Consider the following 23,256-nt stretch of genomic DNA (forward strand, 5'->3'; position numbering starts at 1 on the left):
GAGCAGGAAAGTCTGTGATACTCATCTCCAATTAACTACCAAATAAGCTGAAAGTTGTAGCTCAAGTAGCAGAGCACCAGCCTCAAGCAAAAGTAGCTCAGGGACAGTGCCAAGGCCCTGAGTTTTAGGCCCTGAACTGAAGGGTGCATGTGCACATACTTGCACACACATGTATATGTGCATGCACCGCTCCCCCCCCAGAAGCTTTCAAATGATTTTCATGCTGTCCTGGGAATGGGGTTCCTGGAATTCAAAACTGATGGGGTGGGTCTTTTAGGGTCTTACTTCTCAGCACCCTGGCTTCCTATAAGTGCTCTAATGCCTCTAGACTCAGTGACTAACCCCTGGGAAACAAGAAAAGGAAAATAGGACAATGGGAAGCTAGGGACAGTCTCAAGCCCTTCTAAAGTTCTGCCCCTCCTAACTACAGTGGCAAGTCAAATACCACTGTGGCATCCCATGGGGATGGCCTTACATCTTGGCCTTGCTCCAGATACTTGTCTATCCCTTCACTCAGGATTTTCCCTGTCTGAGTTCAGACAATTCCTGGGCCTGTCTGTGCATGACTAATGTGACTTAGAAACTATTGTGAAACCTTCTCTTGCCCACTGCTGCTTAGCCTGGTGATGGCTGAGATGAATCGTATTGTGTTTGAAAGAAGAGAAGGCTTTCTTCCCCATGACCAGCCCCTCCTGATGGCTTTCAGCTCTCTGGGGGGGGGGGGGGGGGGCTTTCCCATCATGTGAGCTGACACAGCTGGGAGGAAATCCCACTCTGGCCCTCCCCCTGTGATGCTTTTAATGCTTGCTTTGTATTTAGAGTTGAACAGAGGGTCTGCATGTAGATTGCAGCTGGTTTGGAGAGGAGCTGGGAAACTGTGGGACTTCCCCTTCCCCCGCTCAGGGCTTGAACTCTTGGCCTGGGCACTGTCCCTGGGCTTCTGTGCTGAAGGCTAGCACTTGAGCCACAGCTCCACTTCTGGCATTTTGATGGTTGATTTGGAGATAAGGGGGTTATGAACTGTCCTGCTCCAGATGGGTTTTCCTGCTCAGGTCTCAACCTCCTGAGTAGCTAGAATTACAAGCATGAGCCACCAGTGCCTAGCTTATAAGTTCAATCTCTTAGTAGTTATACTACTATTCTAATAGTCTACTTCGTGTTCAGTGAATTATAATCATTTGTGTAAGTTTAAGGAGGTAGTCTGTTCCTCCTGAATTGTCAAGTTTATTTGTGCAGGGTTGTTTGTAATGCTCCCTTATTGTGCTCTTGATGTCTGTATAGTCATGATATTCCTTATTTTGTTCCTTTATTGCTCATTTGTCATGTCTGAATTTTCTCATCAGTCTGAATGATTGATTTTATAGATTTCAAGGAATCAGTTTTTTGTTGCGTTTTTTCTATTGTTTTTCTATTTTGTGTTTCATATATTTCTATTCTGATCTATGTTGTTTCTTTCTTATGCTTGCTCTGAGATTTCTGTTTCTTGTTTTTCTTTTATCTAGGTTTTTGATGCAAGTGTTTAGATTCATGGTTGAGACTTTTCTTCTGTGCTGATAGATATGCATTTTGTAGTCTAAATTTCCCTTGTAGCACTATTTTGTAGTGTCTCAAGTCTCAATATGCTACATCGTCATCCCATTCTGTTCAGTTTATTTCCCTCATTTCCCTTGAAGCTTTCTTTTTGACTGATAGATTATTTAGAAAGCTATAATTTAGTTCCCAAATGTCTGCATCTTCCCTGGTTATCATTCTGCTATTGATTTCTAGTTTGATTCCACTGTGTTTGAAGAACATACTCTGTATTTTTTTTTTTTTGGTTGGTTGTGGGGCTTGAACTCTGGGCCTGGGTCCTATTCCTTAGCTCTTCAGCTCAAGGCAAATGCTCTACCACTTGAACCACAGTGTCACTTCCTGTTTTCTGAGTGGTTTATTGGAGATAAGAGTCTCAAGGCCTTTCCTGCCCCGGCTGGCTTTGAACTTGGATCCTCAGATTTCAGCTTCCTGAGCAGCTAGGATTACAGATGTGAGCCACTGACGTCCGCCTTATTTAAATTCTTTATAGTTTGTTGGTTTGTTTAATAGACCAGAAACTGATCTGTATTGTCCTAGATTCTGTAGGCCCTTGGAAGGAATGTGTATTCTGCAGCTCTGGGATAATATTCCCTATACATGTTCACTACATCCTGTTAGTTGATGATGTCCTTGAATTCTTATATATTGTTGCCGATTTTCTGGTAGGGTCTTCTTGATTTTTGAGAGATTTGGAGCTTCCAACTGTAATCGTGAATATATTTATTTCTTTTCATTTTAACTTTTCCCCATACTTTATGACTCTGTTCTCTGGTGTGTACTGATATTTCTTCTCATGGACTAGCACTTTGAACAGTGTACGATATCCCCTCTGCCTCTGCTAATTTTCTTTGCTCTGGATTTTACTTTACCTGATATAAATATAGACACTCCTTTTTTCTTTTAATTAATGTTTGTATGATTTAGCTTTGCCCATTCTTTTCCTTTCAAATTTTATGTATGAATATATTTGAGGTTAAAGGGGTTTTAGGACATAGTTATATTAGTTTTTTGCCCATGTATGTGGTAAGGCAAAGCATCATGGTGGAAGGAATAGAGCTGCTTATCACTAGGGGTGATCATTTAGGAAACACTTGGCAAGGATCCAAGCATGTAGTTGATGAATAGTCTGGGATTCTATGATTGACTCATTCATTCATTCACTCAACAAACACTGGACACCAAGAGCTATTCTAAGTGCTGGATAAAGTAGGGAGTGGCAGAGAAAGATTCTCACCTTATGGTTGCCAGGAAACAGCAATAAGGAGGGGCCAAGGGCAAGGTATATCCTTCCAAAGCATACCCCCAGGGATCTGCTTCCACCAACCGGTCCCCTCCTTCTAATAGGTCATTCAATATAACTCAAAGGATTAAGTCATTGCTAATCTCATGATTGATCATTCATGATTGATCATCTCATCCATGACTGATCACTTCTCAATAGTATCACACAGGAGCCTTTTGGAAGTATACTCTATGTTTTGGGGTTCTAGTCCTGGGGCTTGAACACAGGGCCTGGGCACTATCTCTGAGCTTTTATCCTCCAGGTTAGTTCGCTACCAGTTGAACCACAGTTCCACTTGAAGCTTTTGGGTGATTAATTGTAGATAAGAGTTTCATGGGCTTTACCACCTGATCTGGCCTTGAACCAAGATCCTCAGATCTCAGCCTCCTATAGCTAAGATTACAGGTATAAGCCACTGGTGCCTGGCTGACACTCTATATTTGAACCATAACAGCAGTATATAGTTGTATCAGGCCTTTTAAACCACTCTACCATTGCATGATTTTGTTTTATACCGTTTCCTGTGAATTTCTGAGACCTCTTATTTTTAAATTATTATTTGAATTATATATTCTTTGAGTGTATCTCTTTGTATAGGTATTTGGTAGTTGCTCTCTATATGCTTATTACTGTTATCTCCTATTTCCACAGTTCAAATGAAGTGTAGATGCTCACTTCTCTTTATGTACCTTTTTATCCTTGTTTACAGTGTGATTGTCTGAAATATTTTATATTCACATACATCGAGAGCTATATCCAGCAGCACTATAATTCAGTTCTTACCCATAATTTTACTTACTCAGTTCTTCCTTCTTTCCTGATATTCCAAGCTTTCTTCTACCATTGTTTCCTTGGCATTTAGAGAACTTTTTCTATTTCTGCTTTTAGAGTAGTCTGCTAATGTCAAAGTCTCTTCCTCTTCCTTCATCTGAGACTATCTTGATTTTCCTTTGTTTCTGTAAAGTATTTTTACTGAGGTTTAGAATTCTGGGTTGAAGGTCCTAGTCATCCATGATTGAGATGCATTCTTTAATGAGTGTGAAATATAATTTTTATGTATTTTTGTGGTCTTGGTTAACATCTTTGCCTATTTTTTTTCTGTTGGTTCATTTGAACCATTTTATATGGATATCTACATTTATATGTTATCAAGTTTATCCTTTTATTTGTAATAGGAGTAATAGTTTTCTCTAGTTTGTTGTTTTTCTTCGTACTTTACCTAGCTTTGGAGCTCATATTTTTATTCTGCTCTCGCACCTGGTTTTTTGGGTGTACTTCAACTTGCCATGCTTTATTGGGCTCTTGTTGAACTTCCATCAAATGTTTCACAGAACAGAGGCCACAAGCACAGGCTCCAGACTCATTAGGCCTTCTGTGACTGTAGATAAACTTTGATAATTTCTAGGCCTCAGTTTTCTTGTCTGTAAAATAGGAATCATAGGAATAGGAGAACAGGAATTAATTCTGTTAATCTTACAGGGATATTTGATGGCTAAATAAGACAGTGTTTATACAGTCTCTGAGTACAAGGCCTGGCTTACTGCTACAACTTGATGCATGGTATTTGTTTATTATTGGTGTCAAAATCCACCTTGCTTTTCACAAAAAGCTGCTGTGTTTTGATGTTATTTCCTATTAGTGAATAAAAAAGTCTTGGTACCATGTTCCCTGCCTAGCTGCTATATCGTCTCTGCTTGTACTGGACTGTGGCCAGTACTATTGATGCCTTGGTAAAACCTGGCTGCTTTGAGGGCTGAGTCTTTGGCCAGACTCTTGGGATATTCTTAACCATGCATGGTCTGTGCTTTTGTTGACTCTGATGATTGTGTGAGTAGTGAAGAAAGCAGTGGGGAGGAAAGAAAGCAGTGTGGCTAAATGCCCACATGCGTTAGCACCTGGAATGACCGAAGTTGCCTAGTTATCTGTCATCTGAGCAGCACCTACAGCTCTGGGACTGACAGGTGTAGACTGGTCTAAGCCAGTACTCAGGAAGGCCACTGAACTGGAAGATCAGGCCTTGGAACACTTGAGAAGTCCAAGTTCAGTAACCATACAATCTTCCTGTATGCATTCTTTTTCAACTCAAATGACTTTCTCCCCTCACACTCTCTCTTCCTACCCAGGAATTCTCACAAGTCCATAAGCTCTAAGAGTTCAAAGACCACATTGTCTTGTTTGTTACAAGCAGAAGACGTTGATTTGTGGGCAAAGGATACATGTTTCTTTTAGATGTGGAAGCTAGATTTAGCTAATGAACTTGTAAGTAATTATGTTGGGTGGTATGCAAGTGTTTAGAAATGTATTAACTGAATTATAGTAGATTTGAGAGAGACCTCTGATAATGTAATTCTTTACAAAGACAAAGTCAAATTCAGCAAAATAAAACCAGGAGGCTGGTCCTCAAAAGGGGTGGGGTAGGGTCAAGAGAAAAGTGGTAGACAAATGAAGAAAAAAAAGCGGAGAACACAGTCAAGAATCCAATGTATATCCTACAAAATTAAAAAGAACAAGGAAAGGAGTGGATAAAGGGAGGGATGAGTGAAAATGTTGAAAAGGGTGACATTGATCAAGATATATTGTATTCATAAACTGCTTTGTTAAATGGCAACTCCTTTGTACAACTACTTAAAGACAATTCAAAATAAGGTATTGATTTGTGTAGTGGTTACCTAGTATGTTCATTTTGTGCTAATTGATAAAACTCTCTGTAGTCCTTGACATCCAGTGTTTGTTGAATGAATGGAATAAATAAAAGAGTTGATCATAAAGGGATATTAATCTAGACTATTCATTAACTGCATGCTTGGATCCTTGTCTCACTATTACCAAATGTTGGCTAGTATTTGTCAATTAATCATCCCTTAGTGACAAGAAGCTCTGTGCAATTCAAGGCTGTCTGTTCATTTTCTTCCTTTCTTTTCTTTTCTTTCTTTCTTTCCTTTCTTTCTTCATTTTGCTTCTCTTCTCTTTCCTCTCTTCCCTTCTCTCTCTTTCTCTTCCTCCTTCCCTTCCTCCCTCTCTCCCTTCTTCCCTCCCTCCTTCCCTCTCTCCCTCTCTCCCTTCTTCCCTCCCTCCCTCTGTCTCTTCCTTCCTTCCTTCCTTCCTTCCTTCCATCCTTCCTTCCTTCCTTCCATCCTTCCTTCCTTCCTTCCTTCCTTCCTTCCTTCCTTCCTTCCTTCCTTCTTTCCTCTTTCTTTCTCTTTGTTGTAGGGCTTGAACTCAGGGCCTGGGTGCTAGCCTTGAGCTCTTTTGTTCAAGGTGAGTGCTCTACCACTTTGAGCCACAGTGCCACTTGCATGTATTTCATTTTCTATGTCGTTCTGTTGGCTAGAAAGTTCTTTACATTGATGAACTGGAGGTGCAGCTGAAGTGGTAGAGCATCAGCCATGGGAAAGAAAGTTCTTCACATTGAGCTGAAATATATTGGACTAATTAATATTCCATCCTAAACTTTATGGCCATACACATCAAAATGAAGTTATCTTTACTATGACAATCCTTTTGATATTTGAAGTTTGTTCTCATACCTTTCTCTCCTCCAGCATAATTAAAAATAATTCATAGACATACAGTTGCTGAGCATCTATAACATGGAATAGATTAGAGAATTAAAGATGAAAAAAATATGATCGCTGATCTAGTGGTTACTGATCTATGGGAGCCAGAGAAACTAAGACAGTGATAAGTTTAAGTCTAAGCCTACACTGTAGTATTTGTTCCAAGAAGACCAAGAAGGGAATAGCCCATGGCAGGTTTGGGGTAACTCTTAAGTAGTTCCATATGGTTAGTGATGGAAGTCTTAGGTGTAGCCTACTTTATGTCTTGCTATCCCAGAACAATTAATAACCTGTCATCAGTATCAACATTTCTTTGATGGGATGATAAATTGTATGACATATTCAAGTATGGCTGAAGTCTCAGGATGAGGTGGACATGGGGTAGAAGAGGATAGAGAGAGGCAGAGGCTGATCATAAGGGCCTTGGCTGCCAAGCTTGGGCAGAACATTCAGTGAGCTGAGCTTTGTGTAGCGTCTTTCCCTTTGTCTTCTCCAGATATGATCAAATTCATAGGCAGATTTGTAAACCACTGACAGATGATTTTTGCTATGGCTTAGCACTTAATGGAAAACACACCAGGCAAGAGAGCATAGGGTGAAGCTCAGACAAAATCTGCTGACCCTTGCTAGTGTAACTGAATCTGCCAAAAAGTCTGGGGTTTTGGCTTGTATTTATTTATGACTGTGTGATTGCATCTTGTGATAATATTAGGCAATTCCCACAGGAACTTCCTTTTAAACCAGAACTTCTGAAAGTCTTCCCTGAGGGGGGTCATATAGGGCCAGCAGCAGACCTACTAGCTGCAAACGATTTGTTTTCAAGCACTGATATGACTTGTGTATTGTGGAGACTTGGGAGAATCTTCAAAGGGAATGATTAATTGGTTGTAAGGTGGTACACCACATAGAGATGCTAAGTGAGATGTTTGAATGGGTAGTCAGTGGAGATGATTTAAACATTTGAAATACTTGATGAAATGGGTGGCAGACAGAGTAGAAAGACCAGACATTTGAAATATGTCTGAAAGACTAGATTTTTCCAGAGACCCCTGCGACATCTGTCTGAGCAGCAGCTGTTGGTTTTCATCCAATAGTTGAAAGTAGCAGATCTACTCAATAGCCTTCAGGCTGCTTCATGTTGCCACTAGGCTGGGTTCTGTATGCCTCCTAACCACATCTCAACTTACTACTGATGCTCAGAGTGACAGGCTTTCCCCATCTCCTCTGCCAGCCTACGGAGATTTAAGCTAAGTCTTGGTCCTTTTTGTGCTGCTTTAACAGAATCCCACAGTCTGGGTAACTCATAATGACCGGAAGTCTATTGGCTTATGGAAGCAGAGAGGTCAAAGACTGAGGGACTACTATCTTTTGAGGCCTTTCTTGCTCTTTCCTACTGTAGAGAGGACAAGAGAGGGTACAGCTTAAAAACAGCATTATTAATTTGTTCATATGGCAGGGCATCCTGACCTAAGTACCTTTGTTCCTACCTCCCAACATCATAGTATCACAGATCAACTTTCCAGCATATCACCTATGGGGGAGGTATTCAGACACAGGCCAGTTTGGAAATCTAGATGTTTGCCAACTAGTCTGTTGCAATGAAATACCACAAAGCATAAACAACAGAAACTGATTGGCAGCTCAGGAGAATAGAAGACTGAGATCAAGATGTTCACAAGGGAGGTTCTCTGTGAGGGCTGAGGAACAACATCTTCCATGTCACTCCCTAGCTATTGGTGGCTTGCTGGTGACTTAGTGTCCTTTGATGGTGGTGATGATAATGATAACTTTGAAAGTCAATCATCATCATCATCATCTCTCTCTCTCTCTCTCTCACACACACACACACACACACACCGTGACCATCTCTCTCTCTATTTGCTTGTGGCTTTCTCCGTTTCTAAGTCTGTCCAAATTTCCCCTTTATGTAAGGACATCTGTTGTTTGAGAAACAGCCCATCCTACTCCAGTAACCTTCAGTGACCTTATTTCCAATAAGGTCTGCAGAACTGGGACTTGGGGAGTTCAACATTTGAATTGAGCCCATGACACTTAGATTGACACAGCATCAGCAGAAATAGCCATCCCTATTGGTAGTAACAAATGTTAAGATTTAATGGGACACCATGAAGTAAAAAAGAACCTGATGGTAAAGGGAGATGCTCCCTAGTTCTGCAACAAGTTAAATGCATGTAACATATTAGATGGAGTTCCTTTGCTCTGAGTTATGTATGTGATTCCCCACTCTCCACTCTTGGCTGAGGTGGTGGATAATCACATTAGAGTCTGTTGTCCTCTCTTCCAGCCATTCTTCATATTGAGCAGAGTATTACAATGTTGGTACTTTGGCCCCTTGATGCAAATGACCTTAATCTGCTGTGGCTCTTTGGCTGAAGATCATCAAGCTATATCCTACTTGTGGACCCTGAGGTCTCAGACAGGAAAGTTGCTACCTCATCTGCTTCACTTGTGCTTATTTAAAAGTAATTTCACTGGTGGTATTCCATTTTTGTTTCTTGGTTGGTTGGTGAGACTTGAGTTTGAACCTAGCCTCACACTTGGTAGACAGGTACTCTACCACTTGAGACATAGACCCAGACTCCGTTGCCTTAGTTGTTGTTTAGGTAGGGTCTGGTGTCAACTATTGGGTTGATCTGGACTCTGACCTTCCAATTTATGCTTCCCGTATAACTGGGATGACAGGTGTGTGCTACCATGGCCAGCTAGTTTTTGAGATGTCTTAAGAACTTTTTGCATAGGCTAGCCTTGAACTTCAGTCCTCTCTAATTTTGTTTCTGGAAGCTGGAATTATAGGCATTAGTCATCAAATACTCTGTTTCTTGATCTGGGTTGTGCTGAGCAATGGTATTTGCTTTGATACTCATCTAGCTCTACTTTGACTTGTGAATTTGTCTGTACAAGTGGTATATTGCAATTAAAAACAAAATCTGCTCGGCTCTGGTGGGTCAAGTCTGTAATCCTAGCTACTCAGGAGGCATAAATTTGACAATCACAGTTCAAAGCCAGCCTGGGAAGGAAAGTCCACAAGACTCTAATCTCCAAAAAGCTGGAAGTGGAACTGTGACTTAAGTGGTAGAGCACTAGCTCCATTACAAAAGCTCAGAAACAGTGCCCAGGCCCTGAGTTCAGGACTGGCACAAACAAACAAAAAACCCTTTCATGGGTTTTTGAGCTAGAGCTCAATGGGAGAATACTTGCCTAGCATGCACTGGTCCTGTGTTCAATCCCTAGTACTATAAACAACAACACACAACAACAACAACAACAACAACAAAATTTCTCCAGAAAAAAAGCAACAACAACAGAATCCCCTTCAAAACAGTTTGCTTTCCAAAGTTCTGGAAGTTCCCTTGGTCATATTCCCCTCTATGACAATTAAGATCTCCTGACCACATTTATAGAGTACCCTTCCCCCTCCTTCCACATTTTAAGGGGAAAGATGCAGTTAACAAACAGATGTGATTCTAGCCATTCCATCATGGTCACAAGATAAATCTTGTTGCAGATTGCAACAAGAAACAACACAGACCTACAAAAGTTTCTTTCATCCAGAAATAGTACTGGTTTGCCATTTCCTGTTGCTAAGAATGAAGTGTGGCCTGCATGTTCAATCTGCTTCCAGCACTTAGAGGAGATGAGACCTGGTGCTTGAGAAAGCAGTGAGGCTGAGGGAAACCCTTCTGTGCCTGCCATGAGAAAACAGAAGTTCAAGCCACGTGTAGAGGTACATGCCTGTAATCCAGCAGTTGGGAGAGTGTGAGGCCAGTCTATGCCACAGAGTGAGGCCCTGCCTCAACAAAATGAAACAATAAAAAACATCTAGGGAATATGGGAAAAAGGAAATCCCCTCTACCATAAGTTGAAGAGGCATTGCTGGTAACATTTGAAGAGTGTTCATAGAGCAGGAACAAGCCTTTTACCTGGGTTCTGTTTTGGAGTACCCAAACCATTCCCATTGCTTAAGGTAAAGAGCCCAAAGTAGGACTAGCGAAAACAGTGAGACTAGCCCTTGACCCTAGCAAGCCCCCAGGACAACATACATTTTAAATTGAGACAGGGCTGGGGAACATAGCTCAGTGGTAGAGTACTTGCTGAGCATTTGTGAGGCCCTGGATTTGATCCCCAGCATCTCTGAAAACTGAGGAAGTAAAAATAAAATGGAGACAACTTACGGGGTATTGGTCTTGGAAAAATTCAAGCTAGGTATGGTTACAGCAGTAATGCCAGTACTTGGAAGGATAAAGCAGGAGTATTATAAGGGGGGGGGGGGGGAGGAGGAAGGGAGGGAGAAGGAGAGAGAGAAAGGGAGAGAGAGAAATATTGAGTGTCTCCTATCATTCTGTTTAAAATTTCAGCGCCCATGACCTGTGACCTACCCTCTTTACTCCCTGTACTTGGCTTGGCTTTCTTCTTTTCCTAGTCCTAGCACTTTCTAACTTGCTCTATAGTTTGCTTATTTATTATGTTTGCTTTGTTGAACAAGGGCTAAGATTTTTGTTTTGCTCAGTGATTCATTGCACACCCAGGATATTGTAACCTAGCCTTGAGTGAGCAAATGAATTGAGCCAGAGACCTAGATTCCCAGGTAGAGGCAGATCACATGTGTTTCCTAGGCCTAGAAGGCACGTGCATCTGCCACACCTACCCTGCACACCTGCAGCTTCGGAGAAGGCCCTTCCTTCCTCTTGCCTCTTCCTGTCTCATTGGCTGGAGTGTGTGCAGTTGGCTGAACTGGACCTCTTCCTGGATCCTCTGCTGGGCTAATTTGCTGTCCTATGCTCTTGGCTCAGGCTGTCCTTGATTGATCGCTCTGCCTGGGTCAATGCACAGAACTGTGCCTTTAGACTTTCAAAAACCTACTTGGCAAAATTCTTTTTTTAGTTTTTAAAGATATGAAAGGATGAAAGGCAGTGATCTCTGCACTGGAGATAGAGATGCTGTCTGCCCAGCCTTTCCAAGTCCAGCTCCTCTGAGTCAATCTGGAAACCGGTTCTACAGGGTGAGGCAAGGAGAGACTGTGCCCAGGTTTGTAATTACCCCACAGGTCCTCTGTTTACCTAGGATTTAGGTTTCCCTGAGCCTCTTTATTAGGTCCCATCTGTGTCAACAAGTAGGCCTGGCATCCCAGGGCATTCCAGCAACAATGCTTATCCCCACAGCAAACCAGGACAGATACCTACTCAATCAAATAACTGGGTGACAGTCAGCCCTTCCTGGAAAATGGAGACAGAGAGGTGGAATCATCATCATCATCATGATCATCATGATGTTATTATTATTTGTTATTACTTTATTGTGTGCTGGGACTGGGACTGGACCTCTAGGGACTTTCCCTTTGCTTTATTGCTCAAGGCTAGCACTCTATCACTTGAGCCACAGTTCTACTTCTGGCTTTTTGGTGGTTAACTGGAGACAAGTATCTCACAGACTTTCCTGCTCAGGCTGGCTTCTAACTGTGATCCTCAGATCTCAGCCATCTGAGTAGCTAGGATTACAGGTATAAGCCACCAGCACCTGGGATAAAGAATTTCCAGCATTCAGTGATGGCATGCAGCCCCTCACAATGTAGAATTGTCCCAAGACCTAATGTCTTCCATCCTGCCAGAACATGTCTCTTTAGGCAACAATCTGAGAAGTGGTTCTTCTTTTTGTTAGTTTAGGTTTTATTGTATGCTCTTCCTGCAGTAAGGAGTATTGTTACACGTAGTTGTCATGGTCATTGTGTTTAAAGCTCTGTCAGCTCTTAACCTATAGTTCTGGAAAATCACATTCCCTATGGAGGATGACTGCTTGCAGACTTTGTCACCAAGACAATACCTCTGTCTTGAAATGTGATGGAAAATGAACAGACCATTGAGAAACCAAGAAAAACACCAGGAGAAGTGGAAATAATTCAGGTTTATTAGGCTAGCCACAAAGTCTGAGCCCTGAGTACAGGGCTTACAGAGTATTTGTAAGCAGGTTTAGGTCTGGAGAGGGATGTACATGGGGGTCAAGTTTCCCAGAATAACTTGTTTTGCAAAGGGAAGATATAGGTTTAGGAGTAAAACACAGAAATTTTGGTTGCTGTGTGTTTCAGTCTTCCCCCCAAAGTTACAATTTCAGAAAATTGCAGATATGTGACAGTTTCTCAGAAATTATAGGGTATGCAGGAAATGATGCAGAAAGCAAGCATGATTATAGAAGCTAAAGTTCAATCTTGTTCTGGTCAAGCTGGTTTTTATAGTGGCTGGTTTTCCTTATCGCTGGGATATACCCTGTAAAGTGGGGAGGAGGGTCCTGGCTTATTTCAGGTTTCTGTGCCTACTCTCAGTCAAGCCAAGCTCCTTGACAGATCTGCACCTGTAGCTCTGCCACTCACGGTGATGGTGCATAGTTATGGGACAATTCTAATTGAGTCCTTGTTGCTTTGGCATGCTGAGTGTGGGCTCTGAGATAAAGAACTAAGGTTTCTCTGAACTTCTCTCCAGTCTCTTGCCCCTCTTTCTGCTCTGAGGCATAGGGAAAGGCTCTTTAGAATTCTTTTAAAGATAGACCATCCAACAAGGAACTTAGTTGTCCTGTATCGCTCTCTTCAGCCAGCAATCTGGTCAACCAGGGAAGATTATCTATGTTGCAGGAGAGGTGTGTGGTCCTAGCAGACTTCATGACAGTTAGCACTTTCCTTTTGAGGAAATTCTGCAGCTTGCTTTTTTTTCTCCATAACAAGATATTTACCAATCATTCCTTTCCTTCTCATACCTGCTGCCCTTTCACCCTGCCAGAACCTTTAGCTCCTAGTCCTTTCTGTAGCTCAGGATGCTATATAAGCTTCAACTCTGTCTTCAAGTCTCATCTTTTGTGGGGCTTCCAAGCATAGGCAGAGAATAAATCCATATGATTCTCTTCCATTAATCTGTCTACTGTCAGTTCACATATTTTTAGACAAATTATTGAACTCCTGGAAGATGGAAAGAAAATTTCTCGGGCTGGGAAGGTGGCTCAGTGGTAGAGTGCTCACCTTGCATGCATGGGGCCCTGGGTTCAAATCCTCAGCACCACATAAGCAGGAAAAAAAAGCTGGAAGTGGTGCTGTGGCTCAAGTAGTAGAGTGCTAGCCTTGAGCTGAAGAGCTGAGGGACAGCGCCCAGGCCCAGAGTTCAGACCCCATGACTGGACCCCTCCCCCCCCCCCCAAAAAAAAAAAGAAAGAAGAAAAAAAAAGAAAATTTCTCCTCTATCCAATAATTTGGTTTCAGGGCTGATACCTGCAACCCTAGGTACTTGGGAAGCTGAGATTGGGAGGATCTTGGTTCCAGGTAAGCACTTTATGTCCACTGAGAAAAGCTGGATGTGGTAATGTGCATCTGTGATTCCAGCGACTGTGGCTAGCTGAGCAGAAAGTATACTTGATCCTAAAAATAATCACCACAAAACAGGGCTGGGGGCATGGCTCAGCACTAGAGCGCCAGCCTAACAATCATGAAGTCCTGATTTCAACCTCAACTATCACCAAAACAAAAGTAAAACAACCCCCTTCCCCAAACACCAAGCTGTTATAAACAAGGGTGTTGGGTCTGGTGGGTTTGCGACTCAGAATCTATAAGCAATAAGATCAGCAGACATACAGAAATCTGGTGGCTTTCAGGAAAGACTGGGGAGTCCTAGAGAGGTAGGGTTTCCTAGAAGGACAATTCAATGTGTTAGAATTAGGTCTTGACCAATGTGTCAAGCTACATTGGTCTTAACATCACAAAGTTCTGACTGGGGCTTTGTTTGAACATGCCCAGTTGTGGGGCAGGTCAAACATGTACATAAACGTGGGTACAGTTGTCACAATAGTAATAAGAGAAATATTATTAACCCCCATTTTGCAACCAGAAGGCCAACTCATGCAGTTAGAATAACTTGCTGCCAGTTGTCAGTGGCTCTGCCTGTAATCCTAGCTACTCAGGATGCTGAGATCTGATAGTCCAGTTTTGAAGCCAGCCCCGGTGGACAAATCCAATAGACTCTTATTTCTAATTAACCCACAAAAAGTGGGAAATGGAGATGTGTCTCAAGTGGTAGTGCATCAGCCTGGGCCTTGAGTTCAAGCCCCTCTCCTAGCACAAAAACAAACTCAAAAATCGCCTTGCCTTTGGCTTGCAAAATCCAGTAAGTTGAAATTGAAGATGATAGAAATGAGGAAAATTAACTACCTTCAAAAGAAAACAAAAGAACAGAAGAAGCAACCAAGCACTAGGAATCAGGAGTATGAGGCTGTTACCTTCTGTGCATTCCACAAACACTGCCCTATTTGACTTCGTTTAGCTGTTAACCTCACAGGATGCACAGCTTGGATATGGTTGAAATGTCATGTTTCCCCTTTGATCTTAAAGAATCATGAATCTCTGAAGGCATCACCCACCCCCTCCTACCTGCTGGGTTGGTTGGCAGTGGAGGGGGGAAAAACCTTGTATATTGGTAAAGGAAGAGCTGGACAGAGGGCTGTGAATGAAACCTAAAAGCCAAGCTGTCCAAGATGTCCTGCAGGCTGCAACACATGGTTTAATCTGAGTGCCAGCTTTATATTCAAGTCATTTTAATTATTTCAACATGCAAAAAAGTGAAAATCTGGGGCTGGAGGTGTGGCTTAAGTGACAGAGTGCTTGAGTTCAATCCCCAGTACCACCCAAACAAGCATTACATCTGGATGAAAATGAGTCAAAGACAATGGTGTTTGAGTAGAGACTGTCTACTTGCCTTCAAAGCTGTTCTGCGGTTCCTGCTGGTTTCCTTCTGCCAAAGGAAGCTTGTGTTGGTTTGATTTTTGGTAAAGTCATCCTCTGTTTTTGATGTTTTTCCGGGTTGGCTGAATAGTCCAAGATGAGAGTCTCTTTGGGAAGTATTTCCTTGGGAAGACTTTATAGTTTTCTGAGGGCTGATCACAGTGACTTGGGAAATTGGCACCTGGGACATGTATCTGGGAAGGCCAAGGATCTCACTCAAGCCATCAGATCACAGAGACTCGGGTCTTGGTACTCCTTGCTGGGTGGCAATTTCTGGGCATTTGCTTTCTGCTGTGGATATTCCCTATGCCTCTTTCCCCATTGATGGACAGTTCTGTTGTGATCCACCCAGACTGGAGCTGGAGCAGTTTGCTGGTTTCCTGCAGCTGCTCTGGTATTCTGTGAACTGTTCATTGGTTTCCTGCGAGGGATTCTCTTGTGGGCCAACTGTTTCTAGTACAGTACTCAGGCTTCAAACCTCCTCAGATCTACCTGCCATCCAGACCTGAGGTGAGCCACCAAAGAAGGACTCCAGCATAGCAAAGGATGTCAAGGACAGGAGTGGAGGCATGGGAAGGGCATACCCACTTTTTAGAGTGGGAGTTTGTGCCTATGTGTGAAGTGTGGGGCTTCATTAACTTGGTCATGGGCAATGTCCATTTTAATCAGAGCCAGATTTACTGGTATGAAGTGTGTATACCTAAATCTACCTAAGGGAGTCATGACCAATCAATGATTGCTACAGTTTGTGCTTCTGGAAGAATTAGGTTGGCTGCTGGTGTCAGAAAGGAATCAGTTCTCATTCTGCCAGTCTGGGTACATAAATTCTAGATCAAACAATAGGAAGTGGAAGCTAAGGAGACTGGGAGGGGTTTCCTGTAATCAGAAGAAGAAATAAAACGTGGGAGGGGATGGGAGGTGAAAAGGGAGGGATGTTGTTATGTATTTCCTGATGAGCAGGCATTGGTAGGAGGCCCCTGGACATTGCTGTTTGTTTACTGATTGAGAAGGAAAGCATATGGGGTGTTAGTGTTGAATTCAGGGGGATCTGGAGGGTATAGATATCTGTAATTTCTGGTAAAATAAGGACGAGGAAGGCCAATGATACCCTGGCTGATTTTCTTGGGGGCCTTTTTTCTTTGGCACTCACTTGTCTGGGAAACAATGCAAAGGAGGGCAGGTGTTGATAACAAGGAATTTCATCCTAAAAGCACCAGAAAAACATGATGGTAGTGATGATAAGGCTCTTATTTGGGCGTCCTAGCAATATTTCACAAGTGGATATGGAACTGGGTAACTCGTTGGTACCTAATTCCTATTTAGATACTGAGAGTGCATCTAGACTTCTTGTAATCTATGAAAAAAGCATACTGTAAGCAAGTCATGGATGCAAAGATACTGCCTTCTGTTTCACCTAAATAAGTATCCTAACAACCTCAATCAGTGGTAACCTAGTTGAGAGTGGAGTTTTGCTTTTTAGCTGGAAATGGATGGTGACCTTTGTGACCCTGATGGACCCTTTTGACTTAAATATTAGTTGATTCCCAATATCGCTCCTGAAAATAAGAACCCATAGTCATTCTTTTCTTTTGGGAGACAAGTTCGGGGATGTTATTTCCATTGAACAACTGTGCATGTAGTTTTCTTCAGGTTCCATCAACCTTGGGGACAAGTCAGGTCTCTAACCCAGGGAAGAGACCCATGAAACTCTCACAGGCCTCTTCTGGACACCCTAGGTCCAGTAGCTTGGTGGGGTCAGTTTTTCTGTGGGAAAACTCTCTAGGGGCTCAGAGTCATCCACTGCATCCAGAAAGTCAGCTTTCAACAAGGGTAGGCTGGAGAAGAAGCAGGTAACCCTCAGGGACAGGCAGAGGGCCCTTCTCAAGCCACCAGAGACCTTCCCAGGTGGAACACAAAGCTCCGAGCTCGCCAGTAGGCGGCGCACACGTTCTGCGGGGGTGGAGGGAGAAAGGGCGTGTCTGCCGCCGGCGTCGTGACGTCCTCTGCGGTGGGGGGGGGCCAATGCACGCCAGGAGGGAGGTGGTTCTGGGGCCATTTCCGGGAGGACGGGGCGGGGCCTCGGGTCCCGCCTTCAATCTCAGCGGCGGTGGGCGGAGCCTGCGCTAGGCAGTCGGGGTCAGTGGCGCTAGGGGAAGCAACGCGGGAGGTGAGTTTTCTGGGAGGGAGGAGCTGGCCGGCGGCGGCTGCCCCGAGGAGGTGGAGGTGCGGCCGCGGGCTCTGGCGGGGAGGGCCGGGCCGGGCCGGCTGGGTGAGGCGGCTGGGTGGTCGAGGCCTGGTGGGCTGGAGCTCCGGGTGTGGGCGGTGGGAGGCCGTGGTGCACCGAGCTCCCCGGGAGCCCCGCGCTCGTGGCGGGGTGAAGTGGGGTGCGCTGGGGCGCTAGGCACGCAGGTGCTCGGCTGGACTCTGGGGACCCTTTCCCTTCGCCCTCGGTGTGAGATGCCCGGCCTGGGGGGGACCCAGGTTCGGGCTTTGTGGGAGTCTGGGTCCGGGTTAGTATCCTCTGGCTGCCAGTAGCAGCAGGACTCTGGATTTCTCATTTTGGGTGGGTGGAGTGTGGATCTTCCAGGAGGGAGAGAGAACCTGGACTTGGCTGCTTTGGAAATCGAGGCGGGCTGGGGAGACTCCATAAAGCTCTACAAGTAAACAGACCTGTTCCCCTTTTACAGGCACTGCTGAAGGAGGGGCTCAGGGCTGGGACTTCGGGAGAGGAAGATGCCAGCCACAGACCTTGTGATGTTGGTGAGTCCCAGCCTCTTAAGAAGGCCCTTGTTCCTTAACTTGTATTTTTTAGCCCAAAGGCTCTGATGGTGAGTTTTACCTTATGAGGTTTGCTTTTGGTGGCTGAGCATTTCTGCCACCTTTTACTTGGGGATGAAGACCAGGATGAATAAATGGCTGGATTAAGTATAGGAATCCATTATGGGTAGAACTTAAAAATTCTGGAATCAAAGCCTGGCATCAATGTCTCAAGCTTGTAATCCTAGCTACTCAAGAGGCTGAAATCTGAGGATCACAGCGTAGCCAGGAAAGTCTGGAAGACTCTTATCTCTAATCAGCCCCTAAGAAGCTGGAAGTAGAGCTGTGGCTCAAGTAGTAGAATGATAGCCTTGAGCAAAAAAGCTCAGGGACAGAGTGCAGGTGTTGAGTTCAAGCCCCAGGATCTCTCTACCCCTCCCCCCCCATACAAATAATTCTTAAACCTTTTTTTTTCTCTCAAGATTATTGCAAGCCGGGCGCTGGTGGCTCACGCCTGTAATCCTAGCTACTCAGGAGGCTGAGATCTGAGGATCGCGGTTCAAAGCCAGCATGGGCAAGAGAGACCGTGAGACTCTTATCTCCAATAAACCACCAGAAAACCGGAAGTGGCGCTGTAGCTCAAGTGGTAGAGCGCTTGCCTTGAGCTGAAGAGCTGAGGGACAGCGCCCAGGCCCAGAGTTCAAGCCCCACGACCGACAAAAAAAAAAAAAAAGATTATTGCAGGTGACTCTCCTCTCTTATACTATTAGAACAGTTTTAAACTAGTATTACTTTTTATCAGGGTCTGCCATGTATTAGTTTTGAGTACACTAGTTTTTAGACTACAGTCAGGATTCTTTGGAAGACAAATAGTGTATCTTTTTGTAGTGCTCTGAATATAGGACCTTTTTAATAAAGGCTTCAGATAGTCTGAGTTTAAGTTCTGTTGCTCCCTACTTCGGTGGAGGTCAATTTTTCTCTCCTCTTCTTCATCTTTGACAGTTCTGAGGTTTGAACTCAGGACTTCATGAGCCATGCCTCCAGCCTTTTAAAAAATTTAATTTAAAAAAAAATCAAGATAGGGTCTTTCTGCTCTGGCATGTGCTAGAACTTTGACAATCCTATTTTTTTCTCCCCACTCCAAAGTTGGGATAATAGCTGTGTACTACTGTGCCCACTTTCTCTTTGTTGAGAAGCTTTACTGCCATGGCTGCCCTAGATACACTATCTTCCTCCACCTCTAAGTACCTTAGTATGACAGGGGGTAAGCCTCTTGTGACTGGCCTACCTTTTTTTTTTTTTTTTTTTAATTGGGTGAGGAAGGTTCTCATGAACTTTTTGCCCAGACAGGTCTCAAGTTGACATCTTCCCTATTCACCTCCTGGGCGGTTAGGATTACAAGCCTGAGCCACTGCCCAGTTGGCTCTTGACATCATGGTGTATTTTCCCCCCTAGCTAACTATCCAAATGGATGCCTGTCAGAATGGTTTTTTATTCTTGGCACACATATTATTCCACATAAGCTTTTGGTGTGAAAATATAGGGGAGCCTATAGGTTTCAAATAGCAACATAAAAAATTTCTGGGTTTAGTTTTTATTTAGTAAGTCACTCCTCTGAGGTGGATTTGCCCTTATGCAGTGTCAGTGATTTAGGAACAATATCTCACTACACAGTGTTGTCTGTCCCTCAGAAATTAGCCAAAACTAGTGGTGAGATTTTCTTGTACCTCATGCTGCCTTCTTATAGTGGCAAACCTGTGAGGTCTGCAGGAGGATGAAGAAGAAGGAAGTTAGTTAAGGAAGTGGCTCTGTGGCTGAAGTGGTAGAGTGCTCACCTTGAGCTGAAAAGCTCAGGCATAGCACCCAGGCCCACAACTGACCAAAAAAGAAGAAGAAGAAAGCAGCTAAGTTGTGAGCCTTTCTGGTTTAAGGAGAGGAGCAAGAGTAATCTTAGGCCATGTGTAAGAGATAGGGATACTTGGTTTATCCTTCAGAGTCTAAGGAAGAGTTCACCTAAAATAAATTCTTGCCCCAAATCTCATGAAATTTTCAGTAGATAATAAAAATTTTTATTTATAAGAGCACTGTTAGAAACATTGGAAACTATAAATAAGCAAAGGAATCAAGTCCTCCCATCCCTCCATTGCTCAACCCTCAGCAGTCCCTTAGTAATCTCAGCAGAAGCTGTTAACATCTTGGAGGGTTAACGTAGGATGGCTTGTAACAATTGGCAGTTTCTAGTTTTCTTCTTATAGATTGGTGTTTATGTAAATTACAGCTTCCATTTCTATTTATAGGTAGGATATTTCTCCACGTACAGAGTTGTGCTTATTTCTTTGGGGACCCATGAACTTACTTTAAGTATGGCTATGATTATATTTATTCAGAATACTTATTTGGAATAAGTTTATTTTAAAATATGTCTCTAGCTGTTGCTATACTTTGTCAACTTTCTCACTAGGATGTTTAGGGGTGGTGTTTGTTGCTCTAAGGAATTAATTCACCTAGATATGAGCGGCCTTCAACAGTCATTTTCTGAGACAACATACAGGTTGCATGTAGTACTTTTACTGGAAGAGTTGTCATCTTTTCTTGGCTAATGGGCTGTATGGGCCTAAATTATGTAGAGACAGTGACCATGGCTGGGTATCAGTTGTACATGAAACTACCATAATCTGAGCTCCAGGTTATCTACTCTTTATGACATATAAGGCAGATTGGCTCTCCAACTGGGATGAAAGGTCATAAATGAATGAAAAACTGTCTCTGATAAATAGATATTCAGTCACCCATCCTTTCTATTAGAATAAGATGAGCAAAAGTTAGGAAACGGGATTCAAGAATAATAATACAACTTCTATAGGTAAAATTTATCAAGTATATGCACTGTAAGTGCATCAGTAGCTTCTCTACATTCTCACTTATCTTTTTTTTTTTTTTTCCTGGTTGTGGGCCTGAACTCTGGGCCTGGGTGCTCGCTGTCCCTAGTTCTTCAGTTCAAGGCTAGCACCCTACCACTTAAGCCACAGCGCCACTTCTGGCTTTTTTCTGCTTATGTGCTGCTGAGGAATCAAACCCAGGGCCTTGTACATGCAAGGCAAGCCCTCTACCACTGAGCCACCATCCCAGCCCTCTCATTTAACTTTTGTAAAAGCTCTGGGGCTGGGAAGGTGGGTTAGTGGTAGAGGGCTTGCTTAGCATGCATGAAGTCCTGGTTTGGATTCCTCAGTACTACATAAACAGAAAAAGCCAGAAGTAGTGTTGTGGCTCAAATAGTAGAGCTCTAGCCTTGAGCAAAAGAAGCTCAGGGACAGTGCCCAGACCCTGAGTTCAAGCCCAAGGACTGGCAAAAATAAATAAATAAATAAAAATAAATCCCCAAACAAATAACGAACTCTCGAAAAGTATGTTGGCATCCTCTATTAATAGATGGAAAACTAGGTTTATAGTGACTTTCGTGACTACCGTTGCAGTTAAGTGGAGCGGTTATCTTGAAGTGGTGTGACTTCAGATCCCTTCCCCCATCTACTTGAAGTGGTCTGACTTCAGATCCCTTCCCCCATCTACTTTGTGACACAGCCTTTGGATTCCATTCCTAGTAGGGGGTCAGAAGTTGCTGACTATTGTGACTAATAAGGAGAGGGTTTGGATAGACAGAAGGGGTGGAATTGTTCTGCCCTAGATCAATTTGGAAATGTGAGCTTTGGGTTCGGAGAAGATACTTCATTATAGTAGTCTTGTCTGAAATTGTGTGTTTTGTTATAAAATCTTGTCTGTTTTCTTTTACATGAAACTAGGACTTTATATTGAAATTTAATCATTTGTGTCTATAGATACAGTGTTACAATCTTTGAAGGACATTAGAAAACATTTGTGGTTTTTATGTTTTTTTGTTTGTTTGTTTTTAAAGCACTGTGTCTGATAGGGATGAAAACCACTTGTGTGGATACTACCACAAATGAGTGTGAAGATAACCGGGAGCCCACTCATAACAGCTTCCATTGAGTCCAAGGAACTTGGGCTGTTTCCTGAGTTTTGTCCTTGTTTAATTTGGGTGGTTTGTGCTTATGTGACATGTCATGGCCTCTAATATTTCTACCTGTGTCTTAGGGAAACTCATGCATGAGTGTGTTCATCTACTGATGAGGCTTGTGATGCTTCCAGGGGGTATTCAAACCAGGCAATTGTGTGGCAGCTTTTCTGACCTTGGCAGCCATTCTTTTCATCTGTGTTCTCAGTGCAAGTTGCCAAACACTTGTAATTTTTTCAAGATGGAAAAGGTACTTTTCCCATTTGAAGATGGTAGATAAATGAGTTGGCTAGTGTTCATAGGTGAATCACAGTTAGTATTGGGCCTTTGAGGATAATTGTTTGTTTAGGGCAGTTGTTCTTGACCAAGGGCAATGTTGTTCTCCAAGGACTTGTAAAAAATCTCTGGAGACATTTTTGGTTGACACACCTGAGAAATGCTACGAGTATCTATTTGTAGAGGCCAGGGATGCAATTAAAGATCCAGTAATGTACACAGTCCTCCACAGCCAACAGTGATCTGGCTTAGAATATCAGTCCTGCTGAGATTGAGAAACCCTACTCTAAGGTCTTTAACAAAGATAAAGAGTATCAGTGAGGGTTCTTCATTCCAGTGTCTGTGGGAATGAGTCAGTGTTTAATGGGTCTCTTCTAGTGTTACTTAGGGTTATTTTGCCTACAGATCAAGTCTTGCTACTCTGCAAATGTATCTTGGAGAATATACACCACAATCTATGTAGCAGTGCACAATTCTTTGTCTAAAAAATATAATTTTATTATTATGAAGGGGTTGTACAGAGGAGTTACCATTTCATAAACCAGGTAATAAGTACATTTCTTTTTTGGACAACATCATTCCTTCCTTTGCTTTCCCCCCAATTTTTCCCTCCCATCCCTGCCCACAGTTACAGAGGTCATTTTCAACATAAAGTATTCTGAATAGCATGCTTGCATTTGTTTACCTTTCCTTCCTTTCTGTGCTCCCCTTTGGCCCTCCAAAGGAAAACAAAACAAAACGCAAATTCCACCACCACCAATAACAACAACAACAACAACAAAAACCTATGCTTCCGTTTCCCCGGAGTTCATTTTTAATAGGCTTTGAAATGTTCAGAGAGGTTACACCTTTGGGTTCTTCCATTAGTAGCAGTGCAAAGTTCTTTTTTGTTGGCCATAGGGCTTGAATTCTGGGCCTAAGTGCTGTTCCTGAGCTCTTTTGCTCAAGGCTAGGCCTCTCCCAATTTGAGCCACTTAGAGTTTTTGAGTGGTTGGTGAAAGATAAGAATCGC

General features: G+C 43.1%; 1 protein-coding gene across 3 annotated transcripts in view; it reads left to right on the forward strand.

The window, feature by feature from the left end:
* The first annotated feature begins 17,292 nt into the window (after positions 1-17,292).
* Positions 17,293-23,256, forward strand: part of Sgpl1 (sphingosine-1-phosphate lyase 1) — a 45,274-nt gene continuing 39,310 nt past the window's right edge. The window contains exons 1-2 of one of the 3 annotated variants that reach the window (XM_042696388.1): positions 17,293-17,348; positions 17,869-17,941. In XM_042696388.1, the coding sequence (XP_042552322.1) occupies positions 17,915-17,941 (27 nt within the window). In that variant the 5' untranslated portion in view covers positions 17,293-17,348; positions 17,869-17,914. Of the gene's footprint in view, positions 17,349-17,382; positions 17,405-17,431; positions 17,451-17,868; positions 17,942-23,256 lie in introns of those variants that run through there. The other 2 variants (XM_042696389.1, XM_042696390.1) reach the window with 2 other exon arrangements.

The sequence above is a fragment of the Dipodomys spectabilis genome, unplaced genomic scaffold (assembly GCF_019054845.1).
Source record: "Dipodomys spectabilis isolate Male_0828 unplaced genomic scaffold, ASM1905484v1 ptg000207l, whole genome shotgun sequence".
Taxonomy (NCBI): domain Eukaryota; kingdom Metazoa; phylum Chordata; class Mammalia; order Rodentia; family Heteromyidae; genus Dipodomys; species Dipodomys spectabilis.